Raw genomic sequence first — 22,553 nt, 5'->3', positions numbered from 1 at the left:
TTAACAAGAATTAGACATTTAACTTTTAATTGGACGCTTGTTAGGTTCACAACTTCATCCGCTAAGTGTTTAACTATGTTATGCATTTCGGTATAATGGACTTGTTGTTCGTCTCGATAGAGCTACTACAAAACATATACCTATGTAGTCTGCCATGACTTATATAACAACCAGCGCATTATATCGCGTTAAGTTCACAAAAATATAATGAGTATTTACGAAATTTAAACTAATGTATGTCGGGACATTTATAATTTAAACGTACTTATTATAAAACTGTTTCCTGGTGATTGGTGTACCTTAAATTTCAATACGTTATTCTTCATAGTTATTGTATTTTAATATTGGTAGTACAATTCTAAAATGTACCTACTAATGGTACTGGTTCACAGCTAGCTATAATATCCAACTCATAGTTACACTGAATATTTTGAAGCATAAATAGTAGAATATATTTTTTTTGGAAATTATGAGCTGAAAAGTAAAAGTCAGAGATCAAATACTCATCAATAATTGTTTAGAGAAAGAGAAATCTTATAATTCTCTTATTTAAAGCACTAATCGCGTCCAATACTTAGTTGGAAGAATTATTTATAAAGTAGTAATAACTTTAAAAAATATATTTTTATTACGTGGAACATATTATGTAATTCTAAGGATAGATACATGGACTTAGTATAATGCACAAGTATGAACTAACTGAAACACCTGAGATATGGTCTGGAGCGATGATTGAATACATTGGAGAAATATCTTATTTTATTTAAAAGTACGATTTTCATTCAAAATTTAATTTTTATAAATACGTGTAAATCTATATGATTATGGAAATAATAAACGTAAAACGAAACGTTTGCCCGCAATTGTAGCGATGACAATTGACACCATGTGATTTTTGTAACGTTACGTTGTTTTGATAATTGATTGTCGCTGGAAAGTTGAACAAACTTCGTTTATCTTAAAGTAGTATTACTGTTATTTTGGCGTTATAAAGTGTGATTTATGTACAGATATTAATATAAACAATAAAAAATGAATACGCCGGCCGAGTTAAGTTTCGAAGAAATATTAAAATTTATGTTAGCACATAATGGCAAGGTTACAAATCACGATCTTGTTAAACATTTTAAAGTGTTTCTAATGAACCCAAATATGAGAGGTACGTAAGTTTAGACATTCTTACATCCTAATAATTCAAGGACATATTAAGTGTTTTAATAAATAACATATTATATTACAAATTGTTAGCTTATAGTACATCACATCACATTTTAGCTTTTATTTAGAAATAGTAATGCAATTACTTAAAATTTTATGTGGTTTCATAACAATAAAATACTATTTATATAATGTATTTCATACCTGGAACTCTTCATTTGAACCTTACTAGATAGGATTAATATGACTCAAATATTTTGTAAATAAAGAATTATTTTTTGTAAATTATTTTAGATGAAGCTAGAAATACATTTAAAAAGCATGTAAATACTTTGGCTATTATCAAAACTCAAAATAATGAAAAATGGTTGATCCTGAAAAAGAAATATTTTCCAAGTAATTCAAAAGAAAATGAAATTGAGACCAAAGCAGCTGAACCTGTGACTCAATTGACCGAAGAAAGTGTTGAAGAAACACCTGAAAAGCCTCCAGCTAGACCTCCCCTTCCATTGCTTAATCAGGACTTTAATATGCTAGGATCCATTTTGCCAGCACAGGACCCTATAGTTGAGGAGCCCGTGTACCAAAAATCACCTGTTGGTACCCCACAAAATACATCACAAGAAAGTTTAATAGAAGATGTGCCACCAAAGGTACATCCTCGTAGAAAATCAGAAAAAAATTTAATGGAAAAAAGTACAAGAAACATTAATACATCTCCCCAAATCTCAACTAACAAAACAATAGAAATGATTGAAACACCGAGTCTAACTTCTTCTCAAAGTGACAGCATGCTTGTGGATAGTGAGCAAAAAATATCAGTAAAAGAAAGAAAACAAATGTTTAATAGAATGGCTTCTGAGAGTGATGTGTTGAAATCCAATAAGTCCGGCAACAATACTTCGGTAAGTAACTGTAATTGTTATATCTCTCATTAGACTCACATATTTTAGTACATTCATGTTTCAGGTTCATAGGTAATTGATTTTGACATAAGTTACCACTGTAAGTGCTATGTGAAACATTTGTTTTTTTAGGAAAAACACCGTCCAGGGCATATACTTGTGTTCTGGTTCAACTACATACCTTTCATAGGTATTTAGGATATTTAGTATCTAAATCCACATTCTCTAAAAAAAATATTAATTTCAGTAGGTTGTGAAAACCTGAAATTATTTTATTGATACTATGTGCATTGTAGTAATTTGTTAAATTTACATAATTTATAAATACAAAACAAATATCAAAGTGACATCTATAGATAAACTATTAAATGAATTTTTAGATTAATATGAAAATATTAATTTACCACGGATAAAAATAGAGCATAAGTAACTATAGAGTTTTGTTGGCTATATGTAGTTATAAAAATAAAATGTGTTTTGACAAATCTCATTGAATGAACAAAATATTTTAAATACTTAAATGGCATCTGAAATATTTAAGGTTTTTTTTTTCTTATATGCTACTTTAATTCATATGATTCCGTTGAGATATATGTACAAAGTAAGGCTCATGGCTTTATGAATGGAGAATGATAGTTTTAAATAGAAGATATTAATTATAGTGCCTGTATTGTATCCCTTGCCACACTTATATCATCAAAATTTTAGAAGCAATTATTTCTTTCTGATAATAGATGGAACTAGTGTAACCCTTTTTGCTTGTATATTGTAGTTAGCAAAATGCTTGTAGTGAAACTTTATGTGTAAATTTATTTGTAAAGTCATTGTTAGCTAACAGCCAGCTGTGAGAAACATGGAGTTAAACATATATCTATGACATTTTAGTACCTATTAATGTGGTTACAGTTTGCATTGCAGTAGGAAAGCCAGTATTAAAACACAACCAGTTATTTCTTTCGGTAGCATTATATCTTTTGAAACTCCAGCACGTTTAATACTAGGCGTTTCATTGTCTTTAATTGAGTTTGACTTAGTACGAAACGAAAACGAAAAATTCTTAGCATTGTGCGCTGTAAGATTGTTCATACAAATATTTGACACAGGCGTATTTTACGTTATAATAATTTATACTTTATAATTTCCTTGCGACAAGTTGGACTTCTAATTACAAAGTTAACAAACCGTCTCCGTGTTTTAAATAAAACGTTAAATTATTCCCCCTATTTTAAAAAGTCGAAGGGTCTAATCGTCTTTTAATTAGCACTTTCACTCACATTGTTATGTAGCATTTACTTACGTAATTATTACTTTGTACGAGGACTAATTACGAAAATTTTGGGCCTCAATGTCTTAGTAATGCGCACCTGTTTGCCGGCTGTATAAAAATATTTTTGACCCTAACAATGTGATAACGACAAACCTCGTTATTAAATGATTTAACCAAGTGTCTGTCAAGAAAGTGTTTCATTATACTTGACTGGTATTAAATTTGTTGGGGTGCGGCTTGGTGATAATCTTTTTATAATTCTGTTAAGTATTAAAAAGTTATGTATTACGATGTTATACGAAGAAAATAATTTTTATACAAAAATATAGGTAATAAAATACTTTTCTCAGTAATTGTCTACTTCGCCGCTCTAGCTAACTGTTTTTATACTGGATACGTAGCAATATATATTTTTTTAATTAACTAACTATAAAATTGATTTAGTTGAAGAATGGTTCGTTACATTTCAATGGTTCACAAAACATTCAATGGCAATTTGAGGTTTATATGTTAGGATTTAGAGTCGAGAGTTAGTAAGAACATTACCCCATGTGTTAATCGTATTTATGAGTGTTATAGTTGGCTTAAAATTGAGATTGCTTTTTATCACCTACACCTACACTTACACTCCATGGCTACAGACACTGCGATACCTACCCTGAAACGCGCTAACGAAGTTATCCCGGCCGAATATATACCTCTCTACAAATTCGAAGGCAGTGTTGGCCAAGTGGCTTCATCGTGCGACTCATGCCTGAGGTCGTAGGTTTGATCCCCAGCGCCAATGGACTTTCATTCTATATGTGCATTTAACATTCGCTCGAACGGTGAAGGAAAACATCGGCTTTCCCTAAACGCAAAAAGTCGCCGGCGTGCCTCAGGCACAGGAGCCGATTAGATTAACAAATGGACATGAAACATTTACTGAAATCTGAGACCCAAGGATGTAGCACCACAGATTTTTTTTTACAAATTCGAAGGCTTCTTTCCAACGGCCTCCATTAAAGCATGAGCCACACCTTACTCCACAAATTTTACCCATACAACATTTATAAATGAGGGATTTAGAGTTTGCTATCATGATATTCATACGTTCAACTCTTCGACGTCGTAAAAGAAGTGATAATTATATATCATTTGTTTTGTCTCTCATTATCGAAATGTTATTTATTAATGTCTTGATACAATTTACTCCTGTTTGCAAGTCCCACTTTATAATTATGTAATTATTGTCATCGAAGTACAAGATCATCAGTATGGCGGTAGTTTACGGCAAGTTTGGTAAATAGCCAACGGCGACATAGAAAACAATGTACGATCTGTTTATTATATAGAGATACGAAACATGGTTCATATTGGTCTGGTCATTCGATAAATCGATTCTTAAAGGGTGGGATATACAGGATAACCGTTAAATTGTATTTAATTTTGTATTCGTGACACAAAGGTTTTTATGTATAAGAACGTATAAACTCTGTGTTCAGACAGAAGCCTTTGTACGAATGTCAATACATATATGTAAGTGATACAGCGAGCCCCTGACTGGACTCAGGTTCTGAATTCGCTCTTGGACTAAGCGTGCGTGAGTCGCCGTTTAAACTTCGATTTTTTCACTACGTACGCTACAAACACTTGCTAAAGTTGCGAGAGATCGAAAAATTAACTCATATCATGCATAGAAGGGAATAAAAGAAAGATCTATTGTTGTTCATACAAGTCCAGATAATCCAAATATTCCATTGTCATTGAATGAATGAATACTAAATGATTATTTCTAACTAACTTTTAAATAATAAAACTTTGGTTGCTCTTCGGGTAAAATTGCCGACACCTGGCGAGGCTAATTGAATTGTAAAACCCCCATTGACCCTTTAGCGGTCATAATGATGTAAATCTGATTATTACCGATATTAATTTTTTCTTGATCGCGCCAGGATATCGGCTGAACGCAATAGCCTGGGGATACAACGGCGAACCGGCAGTGTTAAATTATCGCCATTTTTCCATAATTAATTTTGGTATATTCAATTCCAAACCATTTCCAAGTAAAACATTAACCAAGAAAGTGATGTCTTTAATAATGATATTAGCGGAGTGCGCCGGCGCTAATAGAATATAAAAAAAAAAACACTTTATTTAAGGGGACGTTGGCACATTTCTTCGTTTGTTTCTTGTATAAGGCAATTAACTAGAGAAATTGAAAAAAAAATCGTTCGCAGTTTCATGCACTTATTATAACTATTGTTATAAATTACTAGCGGACCCGACCGACGTTGTCCTGTCTTAACTATGAATATTAATTTTAAATTGAAAAAAAAAACATATTGCAAACTTACCAAAACTCCATATATAATTGAATTTTTAATATTAGGCGTGCTAGCTTTAAGTAACGGTGATGTGCACTGAAAAATTAATGTTTCGTTAGAAATCATAAATTAATTATTTTATATTTATTTACCAATATAATAACTCCGATCGTAGCATTTGTTTTAAACGATATTCAGTTTTCTTACATCCTCTTTGATGATCTTTGCAGAACGCATTCTGTCAATGTTGTGTCAAACGCCATAAAGTTACGTCAAAAAGTTTAAATGAAATGAAAAACATATACTAGTAAGGATAATATGGTGGTTAAGTATTCTTTAATTTTCTAATTTTCCGCACTTTTTTCTTATTTTTTTCTTACATAAGAACCTTCGCCTGCCAATAACAAATACAAAAAAAAAGAATTAGCGAAATCGGTCCAGCCGTTCACGCATGATGCCGTGACTAAGGGAAATAGGGATTAATTTTTTGTTTTCGTCAACATCGTTGATAATTTCAAGTGGGAAACATTCATTTTCAACATTTATTTAATCGCCACTTGGTAATCTCAAATTTGGCAGGTCTACTCTAAAGCTGAAACAGATTTTCAAAAACTATCGTAATGGAATTGCCACTTCCTTATAAATTTTCGATTCAAGCTGACGTCATCTTACGATGTAACTCAAATTAGTATAGTTCTTATGATATCAGAAATTGGAATTGAAATTACTTAAAAACAAACGCGAAATTATAATCGGAATCCATTGATGTTATGGGTTAAACCTGCATCTAAAAAAGCAAATAAAAATATTGTTCAAATACTATAGGACGTTATTAATTTGTTGAAGGCGTGAAATGGATCCCGATGGGCACATTAAAAAAATCCGAATAGGGTACCATTAGGACGAAAAACCGCTTCAATTCATATGAATAAGCCAACCCCTGCGAGGACACGACACGAGAAACAAAAGCTTCCTAATGACTAATATTAGGTCGGTTTGTGTACGCCTCCGCAAACTTTAATGGATTTCACAATTGTCATATATTTTAACATTGTTCTAAAAGTGTCTCGATGAGTTAGTTAAACTTTGAACTAGTGGTTTAACTGAAACTTGGTAGGTACATGTATTGTTTTCACCGATTTTTATAGAAAAAGGGGGGAGCCGCACAACATCCTCCACTCCCCCCAGTCATCGACCTCTGCGCCTGGGTGATAGTTAAGACTTGTAAGGTCTTTTACTTGTACCGGCGAGTAGAGGATCGGCTTTGAGGTCTGGCGCCCTCCATTCTACTAGTCACGATGAGTTTTTCTGGATACGTTTTACATGTTCAAAAAAGCTCAGGATGCCTTAGTACCTATGGATGACCAAAACAATTTTTCATACAAACGTAAATTTAAGACTTAAAAATGGTCATGTAAGGATTTTAACTCGAACTCTGCGATTGGCCAAATGATAGACGCGGGTTTGTAAATTATTGGACTATAATCATTTACATAATTTGTAGATATCGATTCTTTAATGGTAGTATCATGTTGCTTAATCATTATTGTTCCAATACCAATTAGCGAGTTGTCTGCTTACTGACAGATTAAACCTGACGTTTCAACTAATGCGGAAACTAGTAAATTATAAACGTACAATTCATTTCTCACTGATATGCCACATTGCCACCCGTTCCGTTAAGATCCTGCGGCATAAATCAACACTGAAATAGATCGCCGGCGCTCTCTTCCGCTCGTCAATTGAAATTCTTAAAAATTAATCTACAAAGAATTTATAAAAGTAAAGCGCGCTATAAAAGGATACTTTAATCCCGCACGGCTTACACGTTTAACTTTTTATGCGCTTCCTTTGAATAAGAGTCAATTATGTTACTCAATCTCGGACAATATCCACTGAATATGAATAATGCGGTAATTTCGTCATTATAGGGTTATCTTTTTAGCTTCGGAGATTTATAAAATGTTTAATGTCTAGAAACTTTTACGTTTTAACAATGGCTATTGATTCCGCTCGTATATGGGTTTTTATTAGAATTCTATTCGCCAGCCTAGATTCATTATTGAATAGCGTCGAACGCGGCCAGCTATACTAACGATTATGTCAATATTATCATTATTCATGACGAGTATTTTGAATACATTCTCGTGACTTTTAGTCGATTGTCCCTCGACAATTACCATAGTGTGACTCCAGAGCGCACGTGCGGTATTAAAACAGACTTTAAAAAGGTCATTCGTGCATTTTGTTGTCAGTACTTTTGATTATCTTTATATCGTCCTCGTGACTATATTTATTCGATCTAATTTTCATTGATTCTTCCACGAGCTGCTTACTTTTACGTTTATAGCATTCGAATTGTTAATGTCGAGTTAATGTGGATTCTGAGAGGCTAGTTTAATGTCATGAGTTTAAAGCTTCTGCTTACTCCTAAGTATGTCCTAAACGCGAAATTCAATCCGTTTTAGTAGACTTGTAAACATTTTATTACACTCGCTCCTCTCGTATTTAAATTGAGAACTGCGGTGATTATGACGCCATCGAATACGTAAATTGTATTGTGATCATTTTGATATGAATGTCCAATCAAAATTATTTAACACTTTTGATAATAGAAATCAGTGGAGTTCGTTAGAACAAAATTTTTGGATTGTTTTGAACAAACATACTAAAGTTGGTATGCACGATGTGAACGATAAGCGATCACGCTCCGTTGCGATCTGGCAGGAAAATATGACCGATTTCATTGTTCTCTCGCTGCTGTTAGGGCCTGAGAATCACTTGTAGCCATCAGCAACGCGGATGCCACAAGCAACGAGCCTTGTCGATGCTGTTATGGAATATAAAAGGAATTAGCTGCCACTTATTGAAAGATAAAAAACTGAGACGCGATTATACGCTCTGTAGAAATGAACAATCGAAACCCCGAGGAAGTCTGTAGAAAAAGTGTTTATTAGAAACGATTTGCATATACAAGATAGCCAATTGAAAATCAATAGTCAAATTAAGTAATACCGTTCTGAGTGCTGTCTGATAAAATCTTATCGTGTTCCAAAAGCTCCATCTAATCCTCTTGTCTATGATGATTCGTGCATAATCAGATACAAAATGTTGTTTGCAATTGTGTTGATCGCTTGTATTTATGTTAATATTTTCTTATCTTGTTTTTAATAATCGGTCTTGACTCATCGTTCGTACTGATAACGCCATTACGGTAACTGAAAATTTACTTGTTGTTCTATAATTATCCTGAAGATAATTTTCCTAGGCGTCGCGTGTTGAAAATTATAGGTATAAATGTTACTTGTTCACGGAAGGTTATACGTGTATTTTAAAAGAGATGGAAGATAAGAAGAGAATCGTTACCAGAAGTAGGCTCTATTATGAAAATGTAAACAAATAAAAACACGTTGCGTAAACAGTTTTATACGTATACACAATACATACCATGAATAAGTACTTTTACCAACCAATCTTTTAATTATATGTAGAAATTTGTCATTGACATAACGCATACGAGCAAACGGTGATATGTTGTTGATACAGTATTATAAAACGTGATCCCCAAAGTTTTTACTGGACATAACTGGATAAAGTAGCTCAGCGGCCAAATTTTCTGTATGAACTTATAGCATCGTATTAGATGTTTGATGTGTATCGATCGAAATACCGTGCCGTCGCCACCATAATGTAAGCTACGTTGTGGCACACCCTGACGCGTCCGGCGCGGGCGTCCCGGGGCGAAGCACGCATGGGTCCCAACGGCGACGCATTGGCGTCTTGGACGTCCTTTCATAACATTCGTGATCCTCTCGTAAATTTTAAGACGTCACTTTGTCGTCTGAATGGTGAAACAAAGGACTTGCAAGTCTCAATAATAAAGTTAAGATAGTTATCGCCCTTTTATGTGGGGCCTGTGATCTTTGCCCATATAGAAGACTGATATTTGAAATGTATAATGTCAGAACGATATTCATCTATAAACTAAAACGCATATTCAGCACAATAGTCAACACAGTCACGCTTAGTAGGCTCTGTAGCTCATACGAAAACCGAATACAATATGTGATTCTAAAGGCTTTAAAACACGACAGCTTAGCTAAATATAGTAATAACTTGCTACTCAATAAATCGTGATCAAACGTTCAAGGGACATGCACTACATGTTAATCTTATTCATTACCACATAGATTACCTACCTGCGAACAAGAGGCTAAAGCTTTATTGCTACGTAGGTTCAACAAATTAGCCTTGTTTCCATTTTATTGCAGACGTTTTCTTAGACGTCCTGTCTTAGCTTAGACCGTTCGAGGCTTTAATGTAAATTAGCTGTATACATCTTCGAAATTAATCAGTATCAGTAAATAAATTATTTATACACGACACGAAATTTGTTCGGGATTTGTTGGTCGTTTTACTATCTATAAAACTACTATATATCATGAACTAAGGGTCAAGAAATACTGGCAATATTTTTTTTTATAGTCAAGTAAATACAAATTGTATAACTGTAACTAAAATACCTAATAATAAATACAAATTTACTTCCATTTGGTCCGCCAAGTCATTCACACAAACTACTTGCCATTAAAGTCGGGTAAGTATAAATAATCAATAATTTAAACGAAAATTAGGGCCAGGAATTAAGTATTGTTATATAGGTATTTTTGCTGCAATGTCATTAATTTCTCAAAGAAGTTATTCATTGATAGAAATCCTTCTTAATAATATGCTTTACTTTGCGTATTAATTCGAGTTTAATGCAAATTGAATTACTCAATTGTTTAAAGAAATCACTTTTTCAACGGATTGAAGTTATGTATTATTATAAACTTATAATTATTTTACATAATTTTAATTTTTTTACGAAGTTTCGCGTGCTTTACAGCGTGCGTGGTGACGGTGACTCAATTGTTACTAAAAAACTAGCGCAAACTATATTCATTATGACTATAATAATTCTTAAATATTTACGATTCATACCAGTATGAATTGGAACGTAAGTCTGTAATATATCGTTTGATGTATGAATGATTTGATCAACCACAATGGTGATTCATCATTCAAAAATTAATAGTTAATTGTCTTTGGTTAAGTACTTAAAAACTGAGAACGTACAAACTTAATCTTATTATTAAATCAAACACATCACATTAAGGATGTTATCTTGTCAATATCGAAGTCCCTAACAGTGGGGCAAATAGTGTAGACATAAATATGTAACGACAGGTGGTATAGTGGTCATGCTGGGCAACGCACGTCCACAACAATGATATAAAATAACGTATCTCATTTAAAATTCTATTCAAAATTAAATCTTACCATATAGGCATTACGACTCATTATCGATTCAATATTTTAAAACATTTAGGACGTTCACATCGCGCAGTCAATCGCATCGCAAGCCTGAAGACGGGGGTATTCGAATTTATTGACCATTAATTCAAAATATTATTTTCACAATATAAGTACTCATTTATTAATTTTGAAATATTAGGTTCCGATTAATTTATATGTGTCTTTAAGATATTTATTATGTATGTAAATATCGTCTTTATTTATAATATTAATTTTTTTCGGACGTGTGCTGCGCTGTGCACAAATGCACAAGTGCTTTAATAATTCATGAACCATATTTTCTTTAACTTCTTAATATGTTACGATCTCTATAAGTAATGGGTTGAGTGCAGTGGGTCAGGTGTATTTATCGTCGAGATCAATTCTACAGTTTTTTTAATAGTAGGTATATTTCTAGTTTAAAACGTTAATTTAACGGAAATGAAAACCATTTATAAATTATGACATGAAATATTTTACTACTCATTGATAATTAGACATTCATTAACGCCTGTTACCCTGTAAATTGGACACTGACTTTTGCTCAAATATAATCTTATTCCTATATCCCCAGCTTCTATGTAGTTTATCAATATCCGCTAATATTACAAACTTGGAATCACGTGGCACAAAAACTCAATATTGAAATCGGAATCAGTTAATACTGGGTAAGCTCGAGTCCACCCTAGGCCCTGACTCTTCTGGCAGTCAATTTAATTTTCTATATAAGCGCAATAGTTGCCTTACCTTCCACCTTACATATTACCTTACGTAGTACAGCAGAAGGCTGACGTACCTATAAAAATGTAGCGCCATTTTACGATATGAAGAAGAATAATATTTTATTAATATAATGTGATTAATTAATTTTTTTTTGTTACAGAGTTTGGATGAGGAAGATAGAGCTTCGGTAAGTCTATATATTATTCAGAATTTGGTTTTAGGTAGTATTTAAGAAGCTTAATCGGAAGTGTAGTCGAAAATTTTAATATCAATGTCAACATATACATATGTGAGTTATTGGTCAGTCTCGACTTTGAATTAGAATTCTTGGTTATGAAAAGCGGACGTTAGATCTCGAAAATCAGGAATAAAACAATTTTTTTCATAGTCATATGAGCCTTAACTGAACACATGTATCGATTGTGTGATTGCGAGGTCTTTTAACCCTGAGGCTGTGAGTTCAATCTTAGCTGTGCACCAATGGAGTATTGTGTAAGTGCTATCGTACTTGCGAAGCGAAGGAAAGCATCGTAAGGAAACCGGCTTTTGTTACACCTAAAATATTTGTACCTAATAAGATAATTTTTATGTTAGTTAGGTTTCTCGCGAAAAAAAATTAGGTAACTAGCCGATATAGATAGAAAATATTTGTTTTATAAAACAATTGATTTCAATTGAAAAGCTCTGGGGTTTGTTGAGACTCAAACTCAAAATAACTTTATTCATATGGGTAACTATGTACATAAACAGAAAAGATATCAAATTGGTGCTTAATTTACATGTACTACCAGTTCGCAAGTCAATGGGCTAGCGGGAAAGAAGAGCTGGCAAGAAACTCTCTGCCACTCTTTTTAATCGCTAAGTTTTGAGTCATACAAATTGTTTGAACTGGAGAAAATCAATCCCAAGGAATAGGATCATTTAAATATTCGTCAAATTTATAAAAAAAAAATTATTGATTAATTTACTTTTAACGAGAGCTTTGAATAACAGTCATCATTATCTAACTTCGCTTGTGGTAAAAACGAATACAACTTCCATTTAAGGAGTGGTTTATCTTCTGGTACGTTCGGTTGTACGCTTAAATTAGTTCTGTTTCCAGTATTATACTGGGGAAAGCTACCGTTTGTTTTAAAATAGTTTTTATTTTTTTGTACATACAACAAGGCTTCAATACTATTTAATTATTTATTATACTTGGAATATTTGACCAGATAGTGTCTTAATGTTTATATCCTTAACCTTATTCCATACCGACTACTTTAGGGAAACACAACAAATACTCCGAACAGCCCGCTTCTTCAGCACAAATATGGATTGAACCTCTGCAAATTTTTAACTCAATTTCAATATTGAGTTTTTGTGCCACATGATTCCAAATTTGCTACATATATTGGTATTAAGATAACCTTTGAGCAAAAATCATTGGGTCGCAATTCGGTGTCCATATACAGGGTAACACTGCATGCTTTAATGAATCTTTTATTAATAATTAGTAGTAAAATGTGGCATGTCATAATTTATAAATGGTTTTTATTTTTTTACATTAAAATGTTAACAGTGGAATCATTATAACTGTACATTTGTAGCTGGATCACAAGGAAACTGAACCGTTGGACACAAAACAGAAGCAGTGGATATTATACGCGGCCCGAGGAGACTACCACGTCCTGGCGAAGATGTGCAAAGAAAATTCTAAACTTGTTAAAACTAAGGTGTGTATTCTTCATACAGTTTTAGCTTACTAGTTAATTTTTACACTGCCTGTAGCCTGAAGTTGAAAAAGAAATTCCGTTTTGATTGTAACACATTTAGACGTTAGACATTTAGACGTTTATGACTATGGAGTTCCTGGTTTATATATTCAATGATTCTTTTTTATATATGGAAATCCGCCTTAAAAATTTAACTGACTTCAAATACCTACTCGTGAAATGGAAATAACAAAAAAAAAATATGTCGAAAACTACAGATCTCGAGGAATTTTAGGACTAACTCGTCAGTTAGATGTAGTAGATTTAAAACCAAATTCTTTTGAGTTAGTGTAGTGAATATAAGTAAAAGTGTGGTATCTCGGACACACGAACATAGTGTCATAACATTTTAGAGCACTAAGACTGTTAATGAACGTTACTTTAGCTTAAGCTGTTCATTAGTATAATATGAACATAACTCAACATAATAGTACTTATTAGCCATAATTATTATATAGGCTAGCATATAATTAATGTAAAGTTGCTCGTCTCTTTTCCGAACTTTATTGTAGGAAAAAAAATGATCATCTCGATATAAGTTTCTGCGAAATTTATCGACACATACAAATATAGAAAGCAACTTATTAAGTTTAGCACGCTCGCATGGAAGTCTAATTAAATACATTCATTTAGGTACGGGAGTAACTATTGACTATCTATTTGCGTCAATTTGACTTGGATTTTCACAAGAATTTAATAAGGCAATCTGCGTGTATAGCACTTGTCTACACACACAATGGTTGCAGCTCCTTACAAAGGTTGTGTAAGAGTGGCGGACAGTTAATTGCCAGTACTCTTCCGTTCTACGCCCTCGATTTGAGAACTGGCAGTAAATGTAAAATTAGAAGCATTTCATGTACATTTATTTTTTTGACGTTCATAAGTGTACATCATGTTACGTATATGAATGACTGATTTTTGACGTTGTCTTTGACACACTAATACTGTCATTTGAGCCATAATACGCATATGGACGCTATACCGGTCGAATTTTAAAATTGTATTTTTTTTTCTATTTCCGTGAACTATTGGCAAAGGCGATAAGCGATAACGGATGTTGTAACGTTCCCCGTATCCTTATTTTTTTAGTTCGGACAAACACATGTCGAAAAGGTGTGTTTCTAATTGGCTCGTGATCCGGCGCCGAGTGGAGCGCCTCCCGCCGTACCCTATCTGGACATATCTATGATTTTACGAGCATTTTTTACCATTGTTTATTAAGTGCACTTGATATATGGTTGTCGGATTGATGCAATTGATTTTCTTACAGCACATTCATAATCTCTTTTACTGTTTTATCTAAACTCAAATCTAATTGGCCTACTAGCTTGAGCCTCTCAACGCTTAGGCCGTTTGAATGTATTTGTCCGCACAGCGAAGGACATCGTAAGAAAATCTTCATGTCTTGGAGCCAAAAATGAATAGTGTGCCCGGCACAGATCACCTTAAGACAAATAAATGATCACGGAATATATACAGAGACTCAGACCTAAAAGGTTGTAGCGCCACTGTTTTTTTTATCAATCATTTATTATGTATGAAAACAACCTTTGCCCATAGTTTTCGTCAAGAGCCTATTGTTTCACTAACTTTTCGTAACGGAAGTTTATATCCGGTTTTAAAAAACTTTGTATTAATCTGTAATTTTAACGAAATTTACAAAGATTTCCAATAAAATATATTTTTTATAATAGATTTTAATACATTAATAATGTTCTGTACATAATTAGGGCGTTATTACTATATTTACTCATGAACATCTTTTTATTTTACCAAACTTTCATAACAGCTGTTATGAAATAATAATTTTTCATATTGTAAATTCTCCCTAAATCAATACGTAAATTAAACCGTTACGGTTAGTACCCGTTAACACAAAAGTATCAGTGCAGTCATGGAAATGTGTCCGACCTATTTCCCGTTCTTACGGGACTTCAAACAACATTTCGTCGTTAAAGTCAGTTACGTCGGCAAAATTGTTTACTTATTTAGAACGGAGCGTAATCCATATCCCTAATGGTAGGTACATTAATTTTTATGAATATCTTACTCTCCTGTCACCATTCTGCACGACAGGATGCTTCTGTGATACATATGTATAAGTAAATATATATGTTATATACGTATATAACGTACTACGTAGTCGGTCCCAAAGTTTTGTCATAAATGGAAATAATGATAAAAATAAACAAGTTTTTAATGAGTGATATATCGTTTTATAGTACATTAAATAAGTAATAGAAAATTATTCGAAATTACCTCCCTTATTTTTAATACAGGCCCTTAAGCGCCGGGTCCAGTCGTCTATTGCAGCACGCATTATATTCATGTCAATTTCAGTGACAGCTTTTTTTAAAGATTACTTCAGATTCTCCAAATTTTTATGGAGACCTTCCTCTCTAAGACCTGCCAAATTTTATAGTCCAAATGATTAACGTCCGGACCGGAGCCAATCCTCATGTCTAATTAAGTCGATGTTTTGACGCTCAAACCAGGCTTGAGTGGTTTGTGTGCAGACGCAGAGTCCTTTTTTTCTTTTTTTTTTCGTCAGGAAATGCTCTTACGCATATCCCTACGGTATTTTACACCAGCAGGGATTATGTGGGACTCAGACTTAATAAACCCTACCCACTAAAACCTGACGGATGAATTCAGCTCGCCAAAGGGCGACGGCAGGTAACAGCTGAGCCCTATCCTTACCCCCGCCAAACGCGAATGCCACAATGCCACATGACTCCTCTCACGCACAAATCTTCCAAATCTTAACTTAGGGCAGACGTGCGAAAACACGGCGTCGCTGCCCCGGTCGTCGTTTCCTTACTGGCGGAGCATCTGAATCATTTTCACGCTGACGCTCCGCATTCCCTTTCTGACTCATGACGGCCTCACAAAAAGCCTTGAAGGCATTCCAAGGACCGTCATTGTCAGCTTCCACCATTCTTTGAATAATTAGTTGAAGCGACAGATTGCCATCAATGCTATCAGCAAGCACCGAGCGAAAGTAGTCCCAAGCCGGACACTTCTCCACTGTATGCCTCACCGTGTCATCTATACAGTCACAATGATGACAAGCGGGTGTCGCCTCCCTTCCAACGATTCGATGCAGATAACTTCCGAAGCATCCATGGCCAGAGAGAACCTGCACGAGCCGATAGGAAAGCGATCCCCACCGTCGGTCCACCCAGTGTTTCAAAAAGGGACGAATAAGATCAACGGTATGTAAACCAAACCGACATTCACTTCACTCTTCCCTCCATTCTTGCAAAATTAAGCGGCGATACTCCTCCTTCCACACCTTGACTACCTCCAGAGGTGGGTCAAAACCGCAGAGTCCTGCTGGAACACGAAGTGATGTCCCGCAAACAGCGAAGTTCGGGCGGTAGCTATTCGGTTTTCTTTCTCCATCGTGAAAAAATGCGAAAAGCGATTGTTTTTTGTTTTAAAACAATAGTCAAACATTCAAAAATAGAATACAATATTTTTTGTTCGAAATTTAAAAATAATGTGCCTGTGATAGAACTTTGCGACCAACTACGTATACTCAGCATTCTAATGGTGAAACAATTGTTGAAGATCTACGAATTAAGCTATGTAATGTGAGATATATATCCCTATCTGATCGTCCACCATCGGAACATTCAACATTCGGTGATGGACGCACAGGATAGCTTTCATATTATGGGGGGGTGATTAGTACACAGCCTCCGATGGGGTTACCGCCTCGTCCAAATACTTCCATTTGTCTCTGAAACTACTACTGTTCAATCTTTCCCCGCTATCCCCTTTATTTCTTTCTGGTTTCTGGTGAACATCCTCTGTTTTTCCCTCTTTTCATTCCAGCCGGTCATTCCTGACCCAGTTAGAGAACCCAGATCCAAGGTCGTTTTGACCCATTATTCCCACAAACGCGGACAATGTGACCGGACCATTTCCACTTTAACTTTTGTGAGTGTGTTACGTCTGTGATGTTTTATATTCGTATTACACAGTTTTAATTTGTCTTAATTTTTCAACAGAAACGTAGAAAGCCCTTTTAATATTAGTCTCATATCTTTAAGTGAATACAAAATAAATATATACACGTGACTACAGCTGATATAATGAGAATTTAAACTAGCTGAAGTCTTAATAAAAAGTAAGCCATAGAAATTAATGTTTAATTAGATTAAATTTAATTGATCGTTTGTGAACCATTATGTTGATTAAGGTTTATATGAGGTCTACAGTACATTACTTTTATTGTATACGCAATAAAATCTGAAGATAGCCTTCACATTTATTGATTCCTTGTAAATCAAGAGACGCAATTGGATTTTGTATTTTATTGCCATCCTGTTGAGTTTACCTGAATAGTTAAGTGAGCTTAATTAGGATAGTTACGAAAGATCTCTGCCAGCATATAAATAACATTGATTATATATATTATCCCTTGATTTTAAATAATTACAATAAAGCTTATGAGTACTAATATCACTCACAATTTGAAATACATTTTCCTTTAGTTTTTGTAATTTATGAAACGATGTTTTTTTTCGTGTTTGTTATGTTTGCCTATAAGTGCTTGTTGTTTTATATTTTCCTTAAGTACCAATATATCATTTGCCGAGCGTTGCCAAGATTTTGTAAATAAACAAATACTTTTATTGGTTGGTTCGATTGAACTCGGGAACCTGTTGGTTTGAATTGAAAAATTATTTTGTGATGTATACAAGGTTACGATGTTAATTCTATTTAATAATGGTAACCATTATGAACCCGTAAAGTAACGGGTAAGATTTTGAAATGATACTTGGCGCGAACTAGAGCAGTGTTGGCTTCAGCGTGCGACTCTCATCCCCGAGGTCTTAGGTTCCATACCCGGCCCGGCTGTGCACGTTTCTTTCTATGTGCGCATTTAACATTTGCTCGAGCGGTGAAGGAAAAGATCGTGAGGAAACCGGCTTGACGTCGGCCCAAAAAGTCGTCGGCGTGTGTCAGGCACAAACTGATCACCTACTAGAGAAGTGCCTATAAAACAAATGATCATAAAACAGATTCAGAAATCTGAGGCCCAGACCGAAAAAGGTTGTAGCGCCACTGACTTATTTTTTATTTTATCCATACATTTTTGACCCTATGTCTTGTTTCTGAATGTTATGGTAATACATCTTTATTTTTATGTTTGAAAAATTGTAATATGTATTTCTAATAGGACAATATTTAACAGAATACCTAATTTAACGAAGACTGTTCTTCCTAACGTTAAAAACTTACTGATTATCCCCGCTTTTAACCGTACCAAATAAAAAGTTTGTTAAACGTGATAAAGCAACAATAACAATTTGTCATGAAGTCGCGTTGTTAATACTAATATAAAATTGTTTGAAAAATATTCCGCTTGTTAAACAACGCGATCTTAAAACGTCTACGTAACTGGAACATGCCTAATGATAATATAAAATTTGTCTCCAATTAGTCCGTCAGTGCCTCTCACATCTGCTTTGAAATTTCGAAACACACAGGGACCTAATAAAGCAACATTAAATATTGTCGTACAATATGTAGCACATGTTGCTGTACCGCTATGACATTGTCGTTACTAAAAACACTTTGATATTTTAGTATTTGCTCCACGCTGATGGAGATATGGTTTTGTAGAAGTGTCTCGTCCACGTGTCATTTTTTAATATTGTCTATATCACTTAAATATGTCATCGTCGCTTCCTATCTTTGCTCTGATATTAATTGACTTGGACCGCCCGCCGCGTTCATCAGATTTCCGTTTACATTCTTTGAATATTTCTCCACTTATATTCACTTAACGTAAAACCCAGTGTATCTGTCACGTTGTCACGCCTTAGTTTCATTCTAGGTAAACTCTAGGTGTTTACCAAAGCGTAAGAAATATGTGTGGAAATGGTCGTGTATATCAAAGGATATACCACAAATGGATGCCAAGAACAAAGTTAATCCAGAGACTTCACGAATACATTTTTACCCTGTTCGGAGAGCATAAAATCAATAATTGTACTACTAATAAATGTATAATCTTTATCACCGGCTTAATAGTAGTTTTAAGAGATATCGTGTCAACTTCGGTTTAAGAATGGCATGTGTCAACTACACCCATTATTTTAAAAAAACTACCTGTTCTTGCCCTCGACAAAACAATCTCGCAATTTATCTATTTTAGATAAGCGTATACATTTTTTTAACTTTGCTTATTTACGAATGAACAAAATACCTTTCTCGTATTACAAATGAGATAAGATTATTTCTATTCTCATTTTTAGCTTTTAAGTTTATTATAAATTCATGCTATTTTTCGAGGTACTTTTATAGTGTGATAAATAAAAATGTGTTTTTTTATCGTATCATAATCATCGTCAATGGCTATACAGCCCTGTATGGGCCTTATTCCCTCAAATATATGTAGCTATTGCAATCTAATTTGTACTTGGCATACAACTTTGAACACCAATTTTTTTCGAGGTCCTTGAGAACTCCATCTTTCAAATATCCAAGCTCACAATATTCCATTGACTTATAATTTTTTTGTGGATTTCTTCGCGTATAATATAATTTGCACAATTACCACTGCAAGGAAACTATGAAGGAAGCGGATTGTCAACTGATAAATGAAACATTTATATATAAATCTCAGGTTCTTCTCTCTTCGATGGTTACGGGGTTTAAAAAATACATACAGTCGGTTATCAGATTAATTCTCATGGTACCGAATCAAATTTATATTACTGTCTCTTAACGACCATGTAATTGTCATGATAAAGGTATGTTTGGTCAATAAAGAAGACGAAAGCTTAGGTTTATTATGGTTGATTTATGAGCGCCGGGGCCAGGCGATCGGAATAATCAAATCGAAATTGGCGTTTGTTAACAAACCTCATATTAAATTAATAAAACTCAATAAGATTATTATTACCCTGTATAAAACAAATAAACGTTATGCCTTTTTATTTCCTTGAGATTTTAATCAATCCTTTGCTCGTAAAATCGTATTTACCTGCGTCTAATAAAGTGATTCTTTTGCGATTTTACTTGGTTTAGCTTTTAAAGAAAAAATGCCTTTAGGTAAATAAAGGAGGTATTTTATCGGCCTATGTTTCTTTGAATAATTCCTCAAAAACATACATTTCATAACTGCATCATTTCATATATTATATAAATGAATCAACAATTACCAATAATTAGATGTGGAAGCCGTGAAAATCGTTCAACAAATGATGACTAAACATCTCTGAACTTCAAAAATATGTATTCAGTAAATCCTTCAAGCTTACCATCCAATTAGTTGATTCCACAAACGCGTGATATATCCTGGTACTCTAATTTTTTACATGTGTCGCTTAGACGGTATTCGATTTCAAAGCAAAAAATATTCGAAAACATTCGTTTAATATTTCGGTTGCACGCGCTATTAACGCCCAGTCGTCGGTGGGTGTGTCGTTGCGGAAAGCAATTTAAATCCTGATTTATTCCGAGCCGAGGCATCGGGCTACGTTGACATCTCTCACTCTAATTAAGACACTGATTCTACTCGATGATTTATGCTAGTCTTAATTTAGGATGCATCAAAATGCATTCATCGTTAGATCGTGATCCAGTTTATAGAGATCCTAATCCCGTTCGTTCCGTTAGCCTATTACACTGTGAAGTGAAGCACGTCTCAACGAACTTTTAGTGTATTGTTGTAGTTTTTTGTCGCTTTTGATGGGTGTGCTAACTTCTCAAATGTGTCGAGTGGCGCCAAGGCGCTGCAATCCGAGATCCTTCGCCTTGCCTCATTTGAACCGGCCTCGGTAAAGGCGCGCGCGATGTTTATGTGTTTCGAATGCGGGACCGACAAATATGTTTCTGTATTATACAGTTTTTTGGCATGTCATCCATCATGAGTATCGAATTCATTGACACTAAATGCAGTAAAGGTTAGCTGGAGCACCATTATATTATTATGAATACATTTTTTGTCGCTGAACAGTTATTATGATATATATGGTTGTAATGTGTCATAGAAGGGTTTTTTTTTACAAAACGCTTATATAATATTTGCACTTTCATTAAGGTGACGCGTCCGAAAAACCTATTCTGAATGACGCTAGGTCTTTTGAAAAGCGATTGGATCTAAAATATCAATTAAAATAATAACAAGTAAAACAATATGAATAGTTGGAGTGAGAGCGATAACACGGGTCTGAATACATTGTTCAGTCGCAGCATAAGCACTTGCTGCGTTGCAAGTCACTGTTACAATAAGTGATTTTGAAGAAGGTGACGATGCAATATTATAGCTGTTTGTTTAGTGGCTCTACCTTACTCGTGTATCGAGCTAATCATATATGCCTATAGTTTTGTTTTTATAGGGACGTTTCATTATAGAGTTTATGGGCGTGTGATGTTGGCCACAATCAAATTTGAAAGAAGACAGGTTAGCGTTCTCCTTGGTTGGTAATTTAGTACTGGCGCCGGCCAAGGTGTTGGCACTGCCCTATTCAAAATAACTTTTACGCTATTGTTTCCTCATTAACCTTGTCTAATAGATCGTTTTATTTTGAAGTACATATTTAAATTTAGAAGCATTGGGAGGAGATAATTCAATTTGTCGTTCTAGGATGGAAATAAGTTGGAACGTATCGGGATTAAAAAAGGACAATTGCGGACCGACCTCGGATTTATGTTTTTCCAAAAGGATCCAGGCATGTGGGTGTTATTCCCTTGGTCGTACCTTGTTGCTTTGGAAAGAGGATAAATAGTGTTCAAACCGACATTTAGATTTGTAACACGCGTAAATTGCTGCCCTAACTTTTGAATAAATTTACTGTAATTTGATTTTGTTCGAAACACATTCACGATTTTATGTTTTACGTATTTAGAGTATATCAATATAACATGTAGGAAAGTAATGATAATTCAGTGACAGTTTAGGTCGTGAGATTTTTCTATTGGTTTAAACAAGTCAGCCTTCTGTACCTGTTAGGTGTTATTTTTGGGTTTCCTGACGATGTTTGCCCGTAGGAGCAAGTGTTGAGCAAATAATATTCCATTCCACACATCTCCGTCATTCGAACACACGGGCTCAGGTTTGTGTGTCGTACGCATAAGACAC

The 22,553-nt window shown here is 34.3% G+C and overlaps 1 protein-coding gene across 1 annotated transcript in view; it reads left to right on the top strand.

Annotated features, from left to right (window-relative positions):
- Positions 1-924: 924 nt before the first annotated feature.
- LOC123718828 overlaps positions 925-22,553 on the top strand; it is a 34,208-nt gene continuing 12,579 nt past the window's right edge. Inside the window, exons 1-4 of the mRNA XM_045675736.1 lie at positions 925-1,159; positions 1,453-2,063; positions 11,857-11,883; positions 13,286-13,411. Coding sequence (XP_045531692.1) covers positions 1,033-1,159; positions 1,453-2,063; positions 11,857-11,883; positions 13,286-13,411 — 891 coding nt within the window. The 5' untranslated portion in view covers positions 925-1,032. The remainder of the gene's footprint in view (positions 1,160-1,452; positions 2,064-11,856; positions 11,884-13,285; positions 13,412-22,553) is intronic.

This window comes from Pieris brassicae, chromosome Z (genome assembly GCF_905147105.1).
Source record: "Pieris brassicae chromosome Z, ilPieBrab1.1, whole genome shotgun sequence".
Taxonomy (NCBI): domain Eukaryota; kingdom Metazoa; phylum Arthropoda; class Insecta; order Lepidoptera; family Pieridae; genus Pieris; species Pieris brassicae.
Note: the sequence above shows the minus strand (reverse complement) of the source record. Positions and strands in the feature narration are given on the sequence as shown.